This window comes from Thalassophryne amazonica, chromosome 10 (genome assembly GCF_902500255.1).
Source record: "Thalassophryne amazonica chromosome 10, fThaAma1.1, whole genome shotgun sequence".
NCBI lineage: Eukaryota > Metazoa > Chordata > Actinopteri > Batrachoidiformes > Batrachoididae > Thalassophryne > Thalassophryne amazonica.
In genome coordinates this window covers 92564403-92582656 of record NC_047112.1, presented here as the reverse complement: position 1 = coordinate 92582656, position 18254 = coordinate 92564403, and the positions used below count along the sequence as shown (strand labels likewise).

The 18254-nt window shown below is 43.5% G+C and overlaps 1 protein-coding gene across 1 annotated transcript; it reads left to right on the top strand.

Annotated features, from left to right (window-relative positions):
• Nucleotides 1-4185: 4185 nt before the first annotated feature.
• On the top strand, nucleotides 4186-7233 carry rasl11b (RAS-like, family 11, member B). The gene is made up of 4 exons (XM_034180514.1): nucleotides 4186-4384; nucleotides 4476-4532; nucleotides 4619-4695; nucleotides 6492-7233. Exons 1-4 carry the CDS (start codon nucleotides 4285-4287, stop codon nucleotides 6990-6992), a joined length of 735 nt encoding a protein of 244 aa, XP_034036405.1. The 5' UTR covers nucleotides 4186-4284; the 3' UTR covers nucleotides 6993-7233.
• The last annotated feature ends 11021 nt before the right edge of the window (nucleotides 7234-18254 follow it).

Genomic DNA, 18254 nt, shown 5'->3' with positions numbered 1-18254 from the left:
TAAAAAAAGAAAGCTGTGAGGGCAGCAAAAGACAGAGATCAGCAGAATGGCTGCCTGGACAACAAACAACAGACAAGACTACAGGTCATGCAGGTGACAAAAGAGAGGGAAAACATTAGGAGGACACCCATATGAACAACTGAGGAAGACATTACATGGGTGGCAGAGAAGCCAACCCAGAATCAAGAATACCCCCAGAGTCAACACTGCCAAAAACTGGGACAAGAGAGGAACTCTAGACCTGGGTGACCTTGGAGCCAGGACCTGGAACAGGTTATGCTTAATACAACCAGAAACCACTCAGGACCCTTAGGCAAGGTCCTTAGTTGCTCCCAGTGTATAGTGAGCACCTTGCACAGCAGCAACCTGACATCGATGTGCTTGTGTGTGATTGTGAGGCATCACTGTAAAACATTTTGACCACAAAAGTGCTAGATACATGCAGTCCATTTACCATTTACTCCTCAGTGACAGGAACAGATGAGGCACATGGTCTTTTAGCCACCTTGGAGCCAGAGACTGCAGACTCAACCCACTGCAACCAACATGACCTTCTGCTGAGGGAGCATCCACTGGATCCATAGATCCATTTTCATGCTCTGTAATTTGGCTTGCTGTTGTTCAAGCAGGATGTTAGTCTACCAGTTGGTAGTCCCAGCAGGTTTGGTCATGGCTTAAAGTTCTCTGGAATGCCCTGGAACAGTTTGTTGGCAGCTATGACGCCAATACAGAGAACAGGCAGAATTAAACAGAGTTCTTTAATCACAGCCAATGTTAGTCCAGGGTCATGCACACAAGATCAGTAGAGTAGAAGAGTAGTCCACAAGGAAGCAGGCATATGGTTAAAGTGTACAACAAGACCAGAAGATGCTGTAGAGGAGGCCAACAAAAGCAAGAGCCTTCAGTATGCTGAGCTGGCACCCAACATGAACCACATGGCAGGAAAGCCAAGATCTGCCAAAGTGAAGCTCACTGCAGAGGCTTTGTAGGCAAGTCTACTGTCAGACTCCTGAAATTCAGAGGAATGTCTCCAGTATTGCAGAATGGGCAAATTAATAGCTCGAGATAGGGAGAAGCAATCATTGAGATTATTGAGGTTGGGTCATTGAGATAACAAGAACAACACCGGGGTTGAAGGGGTGAAAGTGGGGATCAGGGAGCAGTACTGGGAAGACAGATGTTCCCAATTTGCAACGAGCTTTCTGGAAGTGTTGTTCCCTTATAATCTAATCATGTTGATGAAGTAATAAACCCCTAAAATCCCTAACCCTCCCCCATTCAAGGTGGCCTCACCTTGGCCATACCAAGTCCACTCACAACAGTATCTCAAGTACTTGCAATACAAGATGGATTGTATCATGTATTCATGTATTCTCCTTGTGTGCGTTTGTTGGTGTTTTCATTAAACGTGCTGAAGGGCGTGCATGTGGTCTGGAACAGATTTGGTCTGGATAAGGAGGATTTTACCTTGAATACAGCAGATAGCTCTTTCTTGAAGGTATGCACTCTAATGAGTGCTCTTGTAACATTTGTGATGTTGGAGGAATGCTCGGCCTTCATAAAATAATTGGGCTCCATGCAGCTCCTTTATTACAGCATCTGTCAGCATTAGCTGTTTTGTCGGGTTGCTGTGGCGGCTGATGACAGTTATCTTTGGCCTACAAATATGCAGCTTAAACACAAAAGTCTTCACCTTATTAACGTAATCCCATTTTGAAGGTTCGCCAAGTTAATTAGAATTTACAGTTGTGAATCAGCCACACCAAAACGATTTTTATTTGACGTCTAACGTCAACATGCACTAGTTTCACCCATCCCAGAGTTCTTTGTGCCGGCTGTGATGTGGTTTGACGAACAGCCGTGTGTGTGTCTGTGTTTGGGGTGCACACCTTGCAGTCATGTTCATTCCTAATTTCATATATCAGCAGCACCGCCTGTCATCAGCATGCTTATCAAAAATACATACCAGACCGTAATCAAAGAGGGACGGACGCCAAAATACCTTCAACGAATGAAGGACAGGAGAGGGGGAGGAGGCCTGTGAGGCAGCAGTAGACAGAGAGAGAGAGAAAGCCACGATGAAGGTGAAATCAGAAACATGCTGCAACTTCTATCATCTTCTTTTTTCACCTGCTCCCGTTAGGGGTCGCCACAGCAGGTCAATTGTTTCCATCTCACCCTGTCCTCTGTATCTTCCTCTGTCACACCAACTGCCTGCATGTCCTCCCTCAGCACATCCATAAACCTCCTCTTTGGCCTTCCTCTTCTCCTCCTGCCTGGTGGCTCCATCCTCAGCATCCTTCTCCCTATATACCCTGGGACTCCTGTGCACATGTCCAAACCATCTCAATCTCACTCTCTGACTTTGTCTCCAAACTGTCCCCCGTGAGCTGTCCCTCTGATATGTTCAAACCTAATCCTCATCACTCTCAAAGAGAAACGCAGCATCTTCAAATCTGCCTCCTGTCTATTGCTATTGCACGTAACAGCGCATCATTACACTGTCTCCACACACACACACCCATATTCATCGTACCGTCAGCTGCTGAACAATTCAGATTGCTCCAGTTTGCTACTCAAAATCTAGATTAATCCACAGCAGAAGAACTTTGTGATTGCATGCTTAGTTGGGCTCTGTGCCATGGAGTGAGCCACAGAGAGGAGGATGAGATGGAGAGCCAGATGTGTGGCTCCACACGGCTCTCGTCTCACGCGTTTTCCCAAACATCAAGCACATGCAGCAGCAGGAGCATTAGAATGAGGCTTTTAACCGACTTGGTGTCACTGTCCTTCTTCAGCATACTGCAGCAATGAAACTGAATGCGGTGCAGCAGGGTTTAATTGTGTGCACGTCAGAGAAGAACGCTGTCATGCTCAATTAAAGATCACTACTAATTAAGATGGATCAACACACTCAGTTGTGACCTCAGTGACCTGAGGTGAAATGAGGGTAGTGCATGACATTTGTGGAAGATTTTTTGACAGCCAAAAACACACTCCACATAACAAAAGTCATGACTATCACGCACCAACACGCACCATTAAGAAACCTATGTGTGAAGTCATGTTAAGAATGTCAGGAATGTGCCAAGAATTATGCAAATATGACATTTGTAATGTGTCCTACCTTGGATAGCTGACCCCAAGTATTTAAACTGTTTCACCACTTCTACTCCTTTTAACCACACTATTCCACCGGGCTCCCTCTCATTCATACACATGTACTCAGTCTTGCTTCAACTTCATTCCCCTTCTCTCCAAAGCATATCTCCACCTCTCCAGGCTCACAGCCCAAGGGTTGCTGACGCGATTACACAGAAAGGTGTTTTCATGTAATGCCTGCAGATCGGGCATGTTTTAACAGGCACAGTGTCCTCACAACTGCCATGTGGTAAATTACCACAAGGCAAATTACCAGAAATTACCACATGCAATCTCATGCTTCATACATGTAGTGAATGTCACCATAAAGTCTGGCTCTCCTCTGTGATCATCACGGGGACTCCCATAAGCCTTTTTTAATGCATATGACGCAGATATCTGTCAAAACACTGACAGATCTGGCTCAAACACCAGCAACCGCAGCTGAAGCCAGATGTAACTATGGCGGTCCAAACATGAATTAAGACTAAATAAATGTCTATATACATGTAATAAAATCTAAATAAACAATAAAAATAAGTGTATTTATGCATTTATGTATTCATCTATTTATTTAGACTTAATTCATGTTTGATTCTCCACATGTATCCAGTTTCTTTGGGGAGATTGTCACAAGCACGTCTTCTGGATCAACAGCAGCAGCCACACTTTTGTTAATGTTGAAAGCTGTTGCACTCAGACTGCACACATTCATGGTGGACAACCAAGGAAAGGACGCTCTCCCAGGATCAAATTGCGCCAATCCTCATGCAAATTGTGGTACACACCTTTTGGCGCACGAGTGGGAACAAAGATATATGAACTTTTCATCTTGTTATTTAGTGAGACCAACATTGTTATCCGCATCGATATATCACAACACAAACAGCCTGATCTGTCCACTTCATGAATCACCTGCTGCAGGACACTTTGCATTTCAATATGTGGGCGGTGCCGGTAGAGGGGCGGGGCCTGGCGCGCGCGGCTGGAACGCTTTAAAAGGCGGGTGCTGTTTACGGAGCGATCAGTCCGCGCGACCTCCGGAACACATGACGGAAGTCTTTTTTATTTTTAATCTTCATCTAAAAGCTCAGATTGCGGACGAGGAACAAGTTGCTTTTGTTTCATAACAGAAGAACTAAAATGCGTCTGATCCACAACATGACGACCATCACGGAGTCTCCGGTACCGAACCGCGTCATTAAAATCGCCGTGATCGGAGGTAGCGGCGTAGGAAAAACAGGTACGAAGACGGTCAGTCTCTATCGGTTCAGTTCGTCCACAAATCCTGCTTTGGGTCTGACATGCTGTGGTTGTTTTTTTGTGGGTTTCAGCGTTGGTGGTCCGATTCCTCACCAGGCGCTTCATCGGAGACTACGAGAGGAACGCAGGTGAGTTCACCACTCAGACTCTGACAAACACACAGAAAGACACACACGGACTCTGTCAGGCTCTGATCGGTCTGTGCTCGCTGCAGGTAGTCTGTACTCCAGAGAAGTCCAGGTGGACGGACAGCAAGTGACCATCCAGGTCCAGGACACCGCTGGTGCAGAGGTGAGTCTCCACCAGACTGACAGGCTGCGTTCACATTACCGCCTGAAGTGAACAGAGGAGTTTGTTTTTCTTTTTTTTATTTATTTTTTTTTATTTCACAGCACCAGAGATCAGACGGGAATGTGACGGAATCAGATACAACACTGTAGATGGAGTTTGCTTAAAATCCGTTTGAAATACAATCAAATCTGTCATGTTCACACCCACTCAGAAAAGGTCAGGGTGATAGAGATTGCATTTAAATCTGATCTGAAGTGGCATGTCAAAATTAAAAACAGGGCTGGGGGAATTAAGATTTGTCAGAGAGACATAATAATGGGAGACACCACACAGACTGTGCTCTGATCTGAGCTTCAGCAACACACACATTTTATGAAGGAGCAAAATGAAGGTGGTGCATTCTGTTTGAAAACAAAACAGCCAGAATCTAAAAGATTATCAAATGCAAAGGTCACATAATATATAACCTGGGTTAACACTCAAGGTGTTTTCTCATGAGTCTAAAGCAAGTTCTGATCTAGAGGGCAATTGAGATGTTTTTTTTTTTTGGGGGGGGGGGGGGGGGGATTGATATCAGCAAGCCAAAAAAATTGATTACTAATATTTCATCATCAAAACCTTATGACAAAGAAATGTAAATGAGGCTTGATGTCTGACCATTATTTCTTTAAACTGCTAATATTGCATAACTTCAGGTTTAACCAAGTTCTTAGCTTTATGCTGCGTTGTGAGTGTATGTGGGGCGTCGCTCCCACTTGTCACTGTAACACACCCACTCTGATTGAAACTGAATAGTAAAGTCCCTTCGGCTGCTCCCTTGTTTGCACTTGGGGTCGCCACAGCAAATCCAAGGTGGATCTGCATGTTGAACTGGCACAAGTTTTACGCCGGATGCCCTTCCTGACCAAACTCCACATTACATGGAGAAATGTGGCAGGGGTGGGATTTGAACCCGGAACCTTCTGAACTGAAACCAAGCGCATTAACCACTTGGCCACCACCTCTCCTCTGATTGAAACTGAATGGCAGCTGGTAATTTTGCCCGTCTACTGGGGCCCCAGCCATGTTTGTCGGCACTGCAAACAATGCTGTCTGTTTTGTTTAGTCTGTAAAAGTTTTCATATCTACAAAAATTATGCACATACCGATATGTTTGTAAAAGTCAGTTTGGTCGATTTTTAGCAGCCAACTGATGCATTGGTTGGACTTTTATCTGAAGCTGTTACGTCTAATTTGGTTTCACATTGCCTGCCACAGCAACACACAAAACATTTTGCCTTTTAATGAGAAGAAAAAACAGACAACAGGGCGGAGAGTTCTTTTCTTTGCACAAAAGTTTGAACCATTCAAATAGTGTTTTCACATTGAAAATGCACCAGACCATGTTTCAGTTTGATCCAGACTCAGATCACCTGTTGTGGTCCTTTTGGCCAGGACTGTATTCAGGCTTCACACCTGCTATTTTGGTTCAGAACAAACTAGGTACATGAGAAACTGCGCTCCATCTTTTTGTAGCTGGGCGTCCGTTCGGCTGAACCCGTCAGTCTGGCTGTCCGCCCATCCACTTAAGATGAAGGATGTCTGTGACCTGGGCACGTGATCTGTCCTGATCCAGACTCCTCAGTCACACACACGTTTCCGTGCTCGCACTCAGAATCCTGATTGCTCCGGTTTGCCTCAAACAGCATTCCAGTCGTTACAGGGACGGTTACATAATGTTTGGAAATGTTGAATCTGAGTGTTGTCAGAAATGTTTTAACGTTTTTTTTTTTTTTTTTTCCTCTTCTTCTTCACAGCTGACTGATAATGCTGTCAGTCTGTCCGACCATGTGACCAGCTCCATCCGGTGGGCCGACGCCGTGGTGATGGTTTACTCTGTGACAGACAGCCACAGCTTTGACCTCATCCATCAGCTGCATCAGTCGGTTGTCTGTGCCAGCAGCTCCAAAGCGCCCCCTGTGGTCCTGCTGGGTAACAAAGTGGACCTGCTGCACCTGAGGCGCGTCGACTCCCAGCAGGGCTCCTCGCTGGCCGGCGAGCTGGACTGCTCCTTCTACGAGGTGTCGGCCAGTGAGGACTACAGCCAGGTGCACGGGGCTTTCCACAGGCTGTGCTGCCAGCTAGCCAAGCAGCTGCCTCCCGCCACAGTTACCGCTCCTCACAACTCCACCGGTGCCGCCATGGAGAAGAGGCGCTCGCTGCTCATCCCTCGACCCAAGTCTCCCAATATGCAAGATCTGAAGAGACGCCTCAAGCAAGCACTGTCAGCTAAAGTCAGGACGGCCTCCTCTGTGTGAAGAGAAGAACACGGTCAGGAGCGGCGAGTCTCCACTGACATCCTTTAACAGAGCTCAGGAGAATAACGGCGACTGGGACGAGGCGGTGGGCAGAAGTTTTTAAATGACCTGTCTGAGGGCACAGAGCCAAATGCTGGCAGATCCCCTGAGAGGAGCCACGAGGTCGACGTGTTGAGGAGCAGAAGAGACGTTTGAGGATTCTGGAATCTCAGACGCTCAACATGAACTCCTAAATCAGCCTCTCCTGGCAACAGCCGCTCTCAAGGCCTCCTGGTTATTTTTAGTTTATTGTTCACTCTGCAGCCACATGGCACCGTGTAAGGCCAACGCGGTGACGCCAGCTGAGCCAGAGCCGTGCAGCATCAGTGTCACTGTCTGATCACTGCGGGACTAAATGATGAGCGGACGTAGATCCAGTTTGTAGCATGTGGTGGTTCTCACCAGTGCACTTTATAAAAGAGTCCAAAGAGGTGCATTGTTTGTTTGATAAATCACAGCTTGTTCACAATAAAAACTTTGAATGTCACCATGTCAGTTGTGTTCTTTAAACTAAATATGTGTGTATATATATCATGCTGTAAAAGTGAAAATCTACTTGTTATACTAAAGGCCCAATCACACGGCGTTAGCTGAACGAAGGGGGGAAAAAAGCTCCAAAGTCACACATTGTCGAGAAAGTGGAGGAATGAGCCGGCACTCCTCCCATCACGAGAAGCCTGTGAGTCCAGAGTGCATAAAAGAACGAAACAAAACCCAAACTAACAAAAGAAAAACGAAGCGAATGATGCTTGATGCTTTAACAAAATCAAAACATTCATGACAGCGAGTAGCAGACCGAGCCCCAGCCTGTGATCATTTCTGCAGCCAATGTGCGCTCTCCACAGCACCTGCAGGCACAAGTTCTAGCTGTCTTGACAACAGGTCTGTCTTCATAAAAACAATGTGTATGCGAACGTGCGCACAGCCGTCTGTGTATGTGCACACAGCATCTACAGCCACAAAAGGCATGCAAACGTGTAAACGGTTAAAGTAGTTGATCAAACGTTCTTGCCACTACTGTTTCTGATAGACAACATTGCTTTTCGTCCCACACATGGACGCATCACGTTCAGCTCATCGGATCTTTAGTTATTGATCCGTTCAGATATCGCCAGTGTTTGTGCAAGATGTCGGAGTTGGGAGGTTGGACGACAGTTAAACGGAATACTGACTGTACGGGAACTACACAAATGATGAAAAACCATCAAGACAAAGCAAAATGGAATATGGACGAATTGAGGTTGTCGTTGGGATTCGTTAACGTTTTTCAACATTTTGAAAAGTCTGACTAAGCGCCAGCTGCAAGAATGAAGCTGGACGATGGTTAAACGATGTCGCCGAATGTCAAGGTAAGTCCAGATTTCTTGTTTCGCTTTGGCGTCCTTCGTTAGTGCTGTGTGACCGGGGCTTAAAGGGTTCCAATACATACGCCACTCCTTATTTTAGAGATATTTATATCATGTTTTAAATGTGAGGTTAATGGCTCTGCAACAGACTGCTATCCTGTCTACCATGTGCCGCGCCTTATGACTGCTGGGGTAGGCTCCACCCCCCCATGACCTTTAATTGGAGTAAGCGGTTGAAGATGGAGTGTGAGTTTAATGAGGATAATATTAGAAACTTGAATACAAGGAAACGTTTTAAAATGGCATCAAGCAATTAAAAAAATGCAGAAGCCCAAAGTGTGTGTTAAATTTCTACATCTATTTCAACAATTCTATTACAACTATTTCAGAACTTACATTTTATTAGATGGAAGGTTCCCGGTTCAAATCCACTTGTGTTTCACTGTCCATGTACTACATCTGGAGTTGGGTCATGAAGAACATCCTGCCTAAAACTTGTGCTAAGTCAACATTTGGATCCATACCAGGTGGTGAGTGAGCAAATCCAGGAGCAGGCAAAATTTATTTCACACATTTAACAAAAGCATGTTTTGTTGTTGCTTAATAAACATTTTATTACATATTCTTATTGTACAAAAATATCTCATTTGCATATATTTATGAAAATGTGTTAAAACTTCAGGGTGCCAGTAATTGTGACCAGAACTGTCCAAATAAACTCTGAATGCACTGGTGCAGAGACCTGTTCAGAAACAAAGTTCCCATTGCACTCGCTTATTAAGCAAGTGACAAAACATTGTGTCCTCAACTCATGTGTCCACATTTCACAAAATTAAACATTTTTTTCATTCTCCTCGCCAGAACTGAGTCTGGTGTCATGATGGCACGATAAAATTAGTGACCTTTATCCAAAATAACTAATGAAGGGAGGCATGAAAGCACTAGAAGGGGAATAAGACTCCATTCAGATTGGGTTTGGCCATCCGGCTGGAGTTGAATTCAATATGGGTTACTTTCTAACTGGGTAGTGTTCAGATGTGTTTTTCCAATCTGGCTCATCCCACCCACCCACCCACCCACACACCCACCCACCCACCCACCCACCCACCCACACACACACCCACACACACACACACACACACACACACACACACACACACACACACACACACACACACACACACACACACACACACACACACACACACACACACACAAATTCAATCGGGCTCACGCTGATTTCTCTTCCTGCATTCTGATACGTCACCATTTTGAACTTGTCCTCTAGGTTCTTTATCTTGCTGCTTTCAATTTTCAATTTCAATTTATTTTCATTTATATAGCGCAAAATCACTACAGAGGTGCCTCAAGGCACTTCACACAAGTAAGGTCTAACCTTACTAACCCCCAGAGTAGCAGTGGTAAGAAAAAAAATCCCTCTGAGGAAGAAACCTCAAGCAGAACAGACTCAAAGGGGTGACCCTCTGCTCGGGCCATGCTACAGACATAAACAGAACAATTCACAAAAGCAATATACAGGACATGCAGTTGGTGCACAGGACAGGAGGGTCTCCAGCACAAATACCACACCCATCTCTGGATGGAGCCGCACCTTAAACAGAGAGAAAAAACAGAATCAGGAATCAGAAAGACAAGAAATACAGTATAATTTGTCAGCATTAAACAACAAGAAAAACAGAGAAATACTAAGGTGATCGCCGGCCACCAGCCCTAAGCTTCACTAAGAGACCCAGAATTTAGGTAAAGTTGAGGCCGCAGCATGCTCCGTTTCCTAATGAAATGAATTAAAAAAAGTAAAAAGCATAGCACTACTGTATGCCAGTATGCTAGCCCTACGAAAGGGAAAATAAGTGCGTCTTAAGTCTGGACTTGAAAGTCTCCACAGAATCTGACTGTTTTATTGATGCAGGGAGATCATTCCACAGAATAGGGGCACGATAAGAGAAAACTCTGTGACCCACAGACTTTTTATTCACCCTAGGGACACAAAGCAGTCCTGCACCCTGAGAAACGCAAAGCCCGGGCCGGTACGTAAGGTTTAATTAGATCAGCTAGGTAGGGAGGTGCCAGTCCATGAATAATTTTATAGGTTAGTAGCAGAACCTTAAAATCTGATCTCACTGGGACAGGAAGCCAGTGAAGGGATGCCAAAATGGGTGTAATGTGGTCGAACTTTGCTTTGCTGGCTTGTCGTCCCCTCATACCCATGTGTTGCTGGTGTGGCAGTGATGTCCTTGGAATACGTTTGGTTTCAAATACATTCCACCTAACTTGTCGTTCCTGGTATCCAGATTCTTTTTGCAACCAGAAAAAACTATTACCAAAGACAAATGTGATGCTGTACAAAGTTTGGGCAAAGTTACCTTCAGTCTGGAAGGAGTCTGCACATGGCTTTTACACACAGTCTGAATGTTGACACCGCAAAACCCGGAAGTATGACGTCATGATCCCCAAGCCAGCTAGATTAAAGCCGGACTGAACAGAATAGGGCTTAAATCTGGAAAACGCATTTCAGAGAGAAACACATATTCGAAGTTCGCCCAAATCTGGTTTGAACTGAATTGCCAATCTGAATGGTGTCAGAAGTGGGGTGTGGGGGGTGCATGACCTTGGCAGACAGAGTGAAATAAACCATTAATTATTATGCTCTTATTTGTCTGTATATGATGCCTTCTTCTGCTCTCACTTTCAGCTCTCTGGTTGAAACAGATTAACAACAGAGTCTGATGTAATCAGACAAACCAAAACACCCTGACATATATGCCTGGAAATATTTTCTTATTTATATTTATTTATTTATACATCTTATTATGTATATTAGTATTTAACCTTGGCTGGATGGACAATGGGACCCTGCGATCAGCATCAAGGCTTCATAAATCACATGCAAACGGCTCTCGATCAGCGACAGCACTGGTCACGTTGATACGTCACATCCAATGTGTTGGATTTGCACTTGTCACTTAACAACGGCTAAAGTCATCTGCACCCCAATTACTGTTAGGATGACAACCAGTAACTAACGAGCTGGTACCACAAGCACTGAGTTATTTGTGAAGGGACGGTGGAAGTTCAGGTACGTCACAATACAGTGAAGCAAACAAGTCAAATTACATCCATCGACTAATTTACTTCTGTTGCGTCTGGTAGATGTTCCACAGCGTGTTTTTGATTGTGGGAGGAAACGAGGAGAACATGCAAACTCCACACAGAAAGGCCGGGAAGCGATCCCACAACCTTCTTGCTGTGAGGCATCAGTTCTAACCACTAAGCCACCGTGCCGCAACTCTCCATACAGTGCACCTTCAGTTAGGCTTTTTCTTGAAAAGGAGCACTGTATAGAGAGCGTGGACAAGGATTTATTACCTCCACCAACAAAGTCATGTTATCACCGCTGTTTATCTTGCCAACATCTGTCCTTCCGCATGTATGTTTGTTTTTTTTGTTTGTAATCATTGTGAGTTCACTCTGAAGCAGACAGTTTGCAGACTCTTGTAAGCTCACATATAGCAGTCCTATGGAGATACTTTTCAGCACACAAGAGTCAAGGTTAAAGGGGAAGGTCAAACACATAATTCACAGAAACAAAACAAACAAAACTTTCCTGGTCGCAATTTTTTAAATTCTGCCGACAAACTAGGTGGTCTGGCACATAAACCACCTGGGATAAGCGTTCGACCTTGATCTTCAGGGTTTACCTGGAAGTAAAATATGATCTACAAGTATGTCAAATTTAATATTTGACTAAAACATGTCGTGCAATAGATCAAATTATAGGGCTTGGTGAGAGGATTCGAAACATCAAACATTTTGCGTTATGAGGTGATGTGTTGATGTTATGATGAGAAAAAGGTGCAAAATTAAATTTTGATAATTAAGGGTCTGAAAAAGTGTGCAAATCATCTTGGATGGTCTTCAGAAAGGACAGGTAGAAAGTTGAAGAAAACGTCTGTTGACATGAAAAACAATTGAGGTGAAGGTCAAACATCAAGGTCACAATATGGTCAAAGAAATGTCAAAGACCAAGCGCAGAAAATAAATATTCTTGAAGGCATTTTCTTGAATTTTTGCATCCAAATATCAGAGAGTTATAGGGGGTTGGCCTTGAAAAGTGCCGTTGCCTAAGAAAACCAAATGACCTTGACCTTCAGGGCTTGTCATGAGATCAAATGTGACCTACACATAGGTCAAATTTAATTTTTTTTTCTTTTTTTTTTCAAAACTTTATTTTACAATTTTCAGTTAACAAACACAAACACTGAACACATGTGCAACATGAAACCCCCCCTACCCCCACCCCATTAGGCTCATGGGGAAAAAAAAAAAGAACAAGAAATGAAACGAACAAGATCCAGTACAAAACGTTGCCAGACAGGAACTTCTCATGGTGTATTAGCTGAGTTGGTGTTATAGCTGCATCAAAGTTAGAATACTTTCAACTATCCAGTGCAATGGATGCTAAAGTACATCAGCAGAAGGAAAAACCTTCTACAAACTCTATAAAGGGAGTCCAAGTCAGAGTGAAATTTTTACGGGCTTTATATACTCAACAAAAATATAAACGCAACACTTTTGGTTTTGCTCCCATTTTGTATGAGATGAACTCAAAGATCTAAAACTTTTCCCACATACACAATATCACCATTTCCCTCAAATATTGTTCACAAACCAGTCTAAATCTGTGATAGTGAGCACTTCTCCTTTGCTGAGATAATCCATCCCACCTCACAGGTGTGCCATATCAAGATGCTGATTAGACACCGTGATTAGTGCACAGGTGTGCCTTAGACTGCCCACAATAAAAGGCCACTCTGAAAGGTGCAGTTTTGTTTTATTGGGGGGATACCAGTCAGTATCTGGTGTGACCACCATTTGCCTCATGCAGTGCAACACATCTCCTTCGCATCATCCGTGAAGAGAACACCTCTCCAACGTGCCAAACGCCAGCGAATGTGAGCATTTGCCCACTCAAGTCGGTTACGACGACAAACTGGAGTCAGGTCGAGACCCCGATGAGGACGACGAGCATGCAGATGAGCTTCCCTGAGACGGTTTCTGACAGTTTGTGCAGAAATTCTTTGGTTATGCAAACCGATTGTTTCAGCAGCTGTCCGAGTGGCTGGTCTCAGACGATCTTGGAGGTGAACATGCTGGATGTGGAGGTCCTGGGCTGGTGTGGTTACACGTGGTCTGCGGTTGTGAGGCTGGTTGGATGTACTGCCAAATTCTCTGAAACGACTTTGGAGACGGCTTATGGTAGAGACATGAACATTCAATACACGAGCAACAGTTCTGGTTGACATTCCTGCTGTCAGCATGCCAATTGCACGCTCCCTCAAATCTTGCGACATCTGTGGCATTGTGCTGTGTGATAAAACTGCACCTTTCAGAGTGGCCTTTTATTGTGGGCAGTCTAAGGCACACCTGTGCACTAATCATGGTGTCTAATCAGCATCTTGGTATGGCACACCTGTGAGGTGGGATGGATTATCTCAGCAAAGGAGAAGTGCTCACTATCACAGATTTAGACTGGTTTGTGTTTAATATTTGAGAGAAATGGTGATATTGTGTATGTGGAAAAAGTTTTAGATCTTTGAGTTCATCTCATACAAAATGGGAGCAAAACCAAAAGTGTTGCGTTTATATTTTTGTTGAGTATATCTTGTACCTCAGCTTTTCCAAGGGTAGAAAGGATAGTACCTCCCTCAACCACTGCAGAAATGACGGGGCTGAGTTCGATGTCCAATTAAAGAATATAAGTCTGCGTGCAAGTAAAAAGGCGAATGCCAAGGCATTTGCTTGAAGATTAGAAACTTTGTGACCTGGAGGCGGTATGCCAAAAATGGCTGTATGATAGTCAGGTGTTATAGTCTGGCCACAAATTTTAGAAAACACTTCGAATATCTGTCTCCAATAGTCGTTAAGGGAGGCACATGACCAAAACATATGTCCTGTCGTAGCGGGTACATGACTGCATCTTGGACAGCCAGGATCTATAGTGGGAAAGAGTTTGGATAATTTATCCCTTGAATAGTGTAGGCAATGGAGTACTTTAAATTGAATTAGACCATGACGTACACACAATGAAGAAGTATGAATACGTTTCAAACTGTGTTGCCATAGATCTTCAGAAAGCTTAACTCCTAAATCTTTTTTTTCCCATGCCAATTTAGCTTTCTCCCATGACCGTGGTTTCAGTTCCCCTATCATATCATAAATCACAGATACACGTTTCTTTTCATACGGGACCAATCCCAGAATCGCATCTATGTGGTTCTTAGGTGGTGGGTGAGGAAATTATGAAAACTTTTCTCTGGTAAAGCTACATATCTGAAGAAACCTAAAATAATGTGATCTGAGTATATTATGAACCTTTTCCAGTGTCTTAAATGATATAAACACATTATCAGGGTATAAGTCACGAAAGAATACTAATCTATTTTTATGCCAGTATCGAAATGCATTGTCAAGCTGTGATGGGGGAAAGAAGCGGTTGTCTGCTATTGGGAAATACCTACTGTATTTTTTTAAATCAAAGTGTCTTCTAAACTGTGACCATATTCGTGTGTGGCTTTGACGATTGGGTTTGTAAACAGTGTACTAGAGCTGCGTGGTATCGCCGATGTAACTGTTGGTAGCGGGTTGGATAACAGTTCCATGTGAACCCAGTCTGGACCTGTTTTATTCTCATATGTATAAATCCAATAATTTAGTTTTACTATATTAGCAGCCCAATAATACCAAAGAAAACTGGGTAATCCCAATCCACCCGCGTCTTTGGGAACTTCCAGGTACAGCTTTTTTATCCTAGGGTTGGAACTGTTCCATATAAATGAGGCAATTAATCCATCTAGCTGCTTGAATGTTTTCATTGGAATAAACACAGGGATCATCTGGAACACATAAAGGAATCGACCTGCCAACGAAAGTGGTATAGTTGAGCATTTCTCAAAGTCTTGTTTTGTTTGCTCCAATAACGCGCTGAAGTTGTGCTTTTCCAAGTTCTCCATGCTACGAGTAACTTTAATTCCCAGGTATGTAAATGTGTTATGTTCTATATTAAATGGAAACTTGGAGTAATCCTCATCTGTGCCACCAATTGGAAAGAGCAGGCTCTTAGAGTAATTTAGCTTGTAACCTGAGAGATGTCTAAAGTTTTCTAGTATCTGTAATAACCTTGGAATCGATACTGTGGGTTCGGATATGTACAAGAGTAGATCATCTGCATATAGGGCCACTTTATGGACCTTACCGGCACGAGAGATACCTATAATACCCTCATCTGCTCTAAGGGCTATAGCAAGGGGTTCGATTGCCAAATCAAACAAATATGGGGAGAGACCACACCCTTGTCTGCAGGACCTGTAGAGAGAAAAATAATCAGAAATGTTATTGTTGGTCCGAACAGTTGCAGTGGGTGGATCATATATTATTTTGATCCATGTTAAAAATGATGGTCCAAAGCCAAATCTTTCCAAAGCCGCAAACAAATACTGCCATTCCACCCGATCAAACGCTTTTTCTGCGTCTAGGGAGACCACCATCTCTGTGGTCTCCCCAGCCGCAGAGCATGGGGTATACAAGATATTAAATAATCTACGCATATTATAAAATGACTGTCTACCTGGGATGAAGCCGGTTTGGTCTGAGTTGATGACTGTTGGAATTACACTGTCTATGCGGGTGGCTAATATTTTTGTAAGGATTTTATAGTCGCAGTTTAAGAGGCTTATTGGACGGTATGAGCTGCATGATAAAGGGTCTTTATCTTTTTTAAGCAAAACTGAAATCATAGCCTGAGTCATGGTTTGGGGTAATTTCCGTTGTTCAAATATATCCTGATATAACTGCCTGAGGATAGGCGCTAATTTGTCAGAGAATTCCTTGTATATTTCAAATGGAAACCCATCAGGCCCTCCAGCCTTACCACTTTGCATTGATTTGATTGCCTGCACTACTTCTTCTCTTGTGATACGTTTTTCTATCTGCGAACTAACTTCCGGGGTCATTTTTGGAATTGTCAGTCCTTCCAAGAATGTAGTAATGTCCGACGGGTCATCTGGTGGCTCCGATTTATAAAGATTTGTGTAATATTGCTTAAACTCTTGGTTTATTATATTGGGGTTAGTAGTTATCTCCCCTAGTTCTGTCCGAATTTCAGGAATAGTATTAACTGCAGTGGACTGCCTAATTTGGTGAGCTAGGAGCTTTCCAGCCTTCTCCCCGTGCTCAGAAAATCTTTGTTTTGATTTAAAGAATAGCTGTTCTATTTGCTTAGTGGAGAGATTGTCAAATTCAGTTTTTAATAGTAATTTTTCTCTGTAGAGTTCAGGCGTTGGGGAGTCAGCGTATTTACGGTCCACCTCTGCTATATTGTCGGACAAGTCACTTAGGCGCTGCTTGCGTTTCTTTCTCTCGTAGGCCGTATAGGATATTATCTGGCCCCTGAGATAGGCCTTAAGGGCCTCCCACACTGTGGTTAATGGCATACCTGGTGTATGGTTAAACTCCAAAAAGCTATCAATTTCTTGGGAGATTACGTAATTTCTTGAAAGAGTCCTTAAGTAGTAACAGAGGGTCAAATCGCCATGTACGGCGTGGTCTGACACATTCTGGGAAACGTAGGTCCAGCTGTACTTGCCCATGATCAGAGATGACTATACTGTTGTATTGGGAATCTTTAACCATAGGAAGAGTCTTGCTATCCACCAGGAAAAAATCAATCCTGGAAAAAGAGTGGTGGACTGGGGAGAGAAAAGAATATTGTCTTGCAGTTGGGTTATCTCTCCGCCAGGGGTCGAAAAGTGCATATGTGCCCATGAATGATTGTATAACTGCACCAGAATTAGAAATCTTACTGTTTGGGTTAAAATTTGACCTATCTAATTTTGGATGCAGAACACAGTTGAAATCGCCCCCCAGTATCAATTGGTTGTTGTTAAGATCTGGTAGTGCTGCTATAAATTTAGTAAAAAAAAAGTGGGTCATCCCAATTGGGTCCATATATGTTAGCCAACGTTACTTGTGTACCATATAGCTTGCCAGTCACTATAACATATCTACCTCTGGAGTCACAGTTTGTGATGGGATGAAGGGGATACCCCTTCTAACCAAAACTGCTGTGCCACGTAATCTGTCATCGTTTTTTGAGCAGAATAATTGTCCTATCCAAGCTTTCTTTAGTTTTATACATTCGTTTGATTGTAAATGAGTCTCCTGTAAAAACATAAAGTCACTTCCTAATGTTTTTAAGTGTGCCAGTACCCTACTACGCTTCACTGGATTATGAACTCCCTTTATGTTCCAACTCAGAAAGAGAGTATAAACTGGCTTCTGCATGTCAGACATTGTATTTCTAAGGTAGTCAAGAAAGAAAATAAAAGAACTAAAGCAAGTCCCTGTCCTACCCCTAAACTAAAATTGAGCCTTGAACCTATGTGCTGATCTACTAAACCTCTCGAGATCGCACCACCTCCTTCTAGCGTTATGCTGCTAATACTCATCTAACCTATTCTCCTGCCAGGCCCCGACCAGGGCGAACCATAATATTTATAAATTGGAAAGAACACAGAAGAAAAGTCATCCGTATACCACCAACGGTGAAAAAAAAAGAATTTTTTTTTTTCTCCTTCCCCTTCTCTTCCCCACTGATCCTGAATGAGCCTCTGCCTTCTTCAGGTGATTTTTTGGGTGCTTCTTGTCAACCCACATCTCAATGCTGTGCCTGTCCCCCTGGTGTTAAAAAAAAGAAAAAAAAAGGAATAAATAACAAAAGGTGGGAGCTCCCTCTCCCCAATATAACAAATATTGGATTCAACTGTTCACAGCGGGCTGGGATAACGAGATTCTGTAGGGG